The following is a 4,277-nucleotide window of genomic DNA, read 5'->3' on the forward strand; positions in this document are numbered from 1 at the left end:
CTAAAAAGAAATCAGCTACATTTTAAATCTACCTTATTTCATTTCTATAAACAGCTGGCCGATATTAAAGTTGATTAATTTAAAATATACATGGCTTGTAGAAAACAAATACACAAACACGATTTATTGTGAATACCACACCTTGGAACTTTTGAAACTGTCATTTTACTTTGAGATCTGAGAAAAAAGAAGAGAGTCATGCTATAGTTTGCTCTTCTGGTTTGAAGTTTGGTTAGTGCCATATACAGTATTGTTTAGGCTGTGTGTTTTCAAATATTTCCACATAACATACACAAAAAAATAATAACTACATTTAATCTGAAGAAAGTTTATAATATTGTACCCTATATGCTATTGAAGATAAGTGTTTATTGTATAATACCAACTTTATTATTGGAGAAAGCTTATAGAAATCCATTGAGGATCAAATGTATAGAAATGTAGCCATGACTTACAACAGTTTTACTTTGTGCTCTATAGAGTGCGTAGGTTAGCATTGCTCGGTTTTGTTGAATCGCACTGTTTTTAATTAAACAATTGTTTGTATTTATTATTAGCATGCTAGCCTAAAAAACCTTTTTAGTCGCACAGTATGATCTAGTTTAAAATGGTTCATTTAAAAAGTGTTTATCCTACAAAAGCAAAAGGGTTAGATTTGACAGAAACTATAAATGATTCCAAAAATGTTAAGAAAACTGTTATTATATCCAGAAGCTACTCCATCAATCCACTGCAACAACAGATGTATCATTTTATATCACCTGGAACTTTTTTAATTTGTATAGCATCCTGTAACTTAATGGATTTTTAAACCATGTAAAGCATTTTGAATAAGCCTAACATTCTACGTGTTGCATATTTTTTATATAAATTAAGAACATTGAATTACAAATAGTGTGAATCACCTATTGAGCAGTGTAGACCTGTCCCAAATTATCTTACATCTTCATTAAAATACACCAGCATATTTTATATATATATACACACACAATGTTTGAACTAAAGTTTGATATGATTTTTTTATTTTGATTAAAAAGAAAATGGTACCGTTAACAGTAAGTTACTGAGATGAAAAAGTCTGAGCAGTGTGGTGAAGTAATTAACATTTTATTCCATGATTGCAGCTTTTACTGCAAGTACAAGCAACACAATTTAAGATATAATAGTAACTTTATTAAATTTTTTTACATTTTTACAGGCGTTACTGTAAAATTTCAATACTGAAATGGTTTGCATTATTATTATTATTATTATTATTATTATTATTTATTTCTTAGCAGACACCCTTATCCAGGGCGACTTACAATCGTAAGCAAATACATTTCAAGCATATACTATACTTGATGATGCTCAAAGTAACCCTTAACAAAATTCCAGATTTCACAAATCAAAGGAATAATTTGCCCCCAGAGAAAATAATTTAAAAAAGCAAATTGCTCTTCTGGGAAAATCTATTTATAGCACTGTAGCCTTCAGGTATTTTTACTTTATGTAGCCAGTGTGCGTTTAATAAAGTTGTATTCAATTTAAATATAAATATCCATGTTAAAAACAACAACAAAAATAAACCTTACGGTATATACTTGTGCAACACCAATGCAACAGATTGTTATTACTTCAAAATCCACACACTATGTACACTATTTACAGAATGTCTCCAAGGAAACGCAGGGATATGTGCAAGTTAAACGGATCAATTTGTGCAAAGTCTTTAGAAAATAGAATTATTTATCAGCTGTCCGAGTCCACTTCACTTTTTGCTTCATCTTCTGTTTTTTCTGTTGAAATGTTGGAAGATTTGTTCCATTTTGGTGAGTTTTCTGGTTCTTCTGAAGAAGACCTCTTCTGCCTCCTCCACTTGGCTCTGCGGTTTTTGAACCACACCTATAACAAGATAAAGATTGGTACGTTATATTGGGTAATTGGGAGCAACAAATGTAGTGTATACCGCTACGCCCATGTGTATATAGCTACTTTTGTCGAGCATCAAACAAACATAGGCTTGTTTATGGACATCATTGTACGTGCGTAATCTTTTATACAGTAGTACACATAGTGACACATTACGCAATACGCACATTGCTTTTTTAAAGAAATAGGCGAAATAACAGTAAGTGTTTCAGAGTGGGAACATATATTTACCTCAACTTTTTCCTCTCTAAGGTGCACTCTCCGTGCCAGCTGTTCCCTTGTTCCAACGTCGGGGTACTTTGTTTCCTGGAACAGATTCTCTAGAGCTTCCAGCTGTTCATCGGTGAAGATGGTACGATGTCTCCTCTTCCGTCTGCAGTGCAACTGGTTAAGAAGCTGAAGTTCAGTCCTAGACAATGTTCCTACATTCATATAGGGCATCATCTGATGAGGGACAGGGGACAGCAACACCGAGCTAGCACCGTCATAACCTACAAAACCCAATTTAAAACAAATATCCATTAATCATTATACATAATTACATCAAACTCATACACAAATAAATTACAATAGATGAATAATACAATACATGCTAAATAATTATACTTGGTCTTTTAAGAGTTGGAAACGTGTACTTTTCTCCGTTACAGGTACTGTTTTGTTAACAGTGTACACCAATGCAATACCATTTCGTATTTGGCGCAAAAAACTGTCCATGTTAATCTTATTTTTTTGTACCTTGCCTATATTTCAAAAGGATAATAAAACTATGCGTAATGGTGAAGTACATTATACAATGACTGCATAAAACAATTGTCTTAAGAGACAGCAAAATTCCAAGTTACCTGCAGGAATGCATGGACACTGTGCGCCAAGAGGAGGTATCGTGCCACAGCAACCTGGTCTAGCTGGTCCCTGCATGTGAAGCTGTCCATAATAATAGTTATTATATCCGAGCCTAGATCCATTTACTGAAGCAGGAGTGTGAGCATAAAGCCCACTGTAATCGGTAGCGTACAGTGAATCCGTCAAATTAGAAAAAACGACCGGAGCATTCCGATGTAGTAAAACGGATTCCTTGCAGCCGGGTCTGCCAGCTAAAATGCTGTCGATGCTGAACATGCCAGCAGGCATCACAGAAAAAAGAACCTTGAAGAGGAAAAAAAAAAAAGTTTACTTTATTTTTTTCAAATCTGGTTGTTGAGAAAATAAACCAAATTTGAAAGTAGCAATCTTCAACAACACGTTCAGTTTCTTGTACTGTTAAAACTTAGTCTCCTGGAGGATTAATCGCAACTGAGTGACTTGTTTTTGTGGTTCATCTGAACCTCTCCCCTGTTTTATACCCGACTGACGTCATTGAGGATTTAGCTTCTGCTAAAAATGCAGATGACAAGCAAAACCAAATTGGCTCTTACTGGGGGTTAGCACACAATGGTGTGAAAAACACCGATCTGTGTATTGAGAATTAATTACATTAAGTTAATCCTTTCAATTAGCAGACTTTTGTTAAAATCACCAAGCTCGAACCGATGTCTGTCGTAGCAGCTAATTGTACACGCTAATCTGATTAATTCTATTGTACGCAAAGGAGATTTGCAGTCAACATCTTTATTAACCTGTTACTGCAGATGTTTTTTTGTTTAAGGTTCTTGTTTTGTCGTTTACCAGGAAGTTACAAATACCGATCCCTTATAGATTGTGTTGTAATATAATGTATCTATACTTAATTCGTTCCTATGTAAATTAATCTTGAAATATTACAGGAATACATTTTGCAATACAATTCATACATTAATTAAAATAATTTGCCGAATTATTTATGGTAAATTAAGGGATAGTTTAGTATATACAATCGTGAAAAGATTTTAAAGTAGTATATAGCCATACAGGTATGTAAATTAAAACAAGTTTTTAGTTTCTCTTTACTATGTCCATGCATAAGGCAATATTCCAAAGAATTTTCAAATTCACAAAAGACAACTGAATTTGTCTTAACTGATCAGTAAGAATATTGAATGGTATAATTTATTTTGTAATGCAACAAATACAACAATTTAAACACTCTGTTATAATGGGAATGTTTTGATAGAAGTGAGCCAAAGCCATGCAATAATATAGCCTGACAGAAAAAAGTTTCCATATAAAACAAAATAACTTTTATATTTCTATTCAAAGCTCTCAGATATATGCTTTTCGTTTTTTTTGTAAACAAAGTAATCAAACCCTGTGGTTTTGACTTGTTAGAAAACTCAAGTATTTACTTCGCTTGTTATTTGCAGGACTGTTCTGGTCTGACACGACTGTCATATAGAATCCACAGGAGGTGAACACGAAGAGATTAGTGCATTTACCCTCATCATCAA

The 4,277-nt window shown here is 33.4% G+C and overlaps 1 protein-coding gene across 1 annotated transcript; it reads right to left on the reverse strand.

Moving 5' to 3' along the window:
* Positions 1–968: 968 nt before the first annotated feature.
* On the reverse strand, positions 969–3,236 carry LOC117404558 (homeobox protein goosecoid-like). Its single transcript, XM_034007483.3, has 3 exons — positions 2,757–3,236; positions 2,143–2,402; positions 969–1,884 (listed from the first exon to the last, which is right to left on the reverse strand). Exons 1-3 carry the CDS (start codon positions 3,043–3,045, stop codon positions 1,732–1,734), a joined length of 702 nt encoding a protein of 233 aa, XP_033863374.1. The 5' UTR covers positions 3,046–3,236; the 3' UTR covers positions 969–1,731.
* Positions 3,237–4,277: the final 1,041 nt, after the last annotated feature.

The sequence above is a fragment of the Acipenser ruthenus genome, chromosome 18 (genome assembly GCF_902713425.1).
Source record: "Acipenser ruthenus chromosome 18, fAciRut3.2 maternal haplotype, whole genome shotgun sequence".
Classification (NCBI taxonomy): domain Eukaryota; kingdom Metazoa; phylum Chordata; class Actinopteri; order Acipenseriformes; family Acipenseridae; genus Acipenser; species Acipenser ruthenus.

Coding starts and splice junctions, on each gene's coding strand:
- LOC117404558 (XM_034007483.3), bottom strand. CDS start 3,045: ATGCCTGCTGGCATGTTCAGCATCGACAGCATTTTAGCTGGCAGACCC. Junction 2,403..2,756: donor GTGTCCATGCATTCCTGCAG/GTAACTTGGAAT, acceptor TGGGTTTTGTAG/GTTATGACGGTGCTAGCTCG. Junction 1,885..2,142: donor TTAGAGAGGAAAAAGTTGAG/GTAAATATATGT, acceptor ATCTTGTTATAG/GTGTGGTTCAAAAACCGCAG.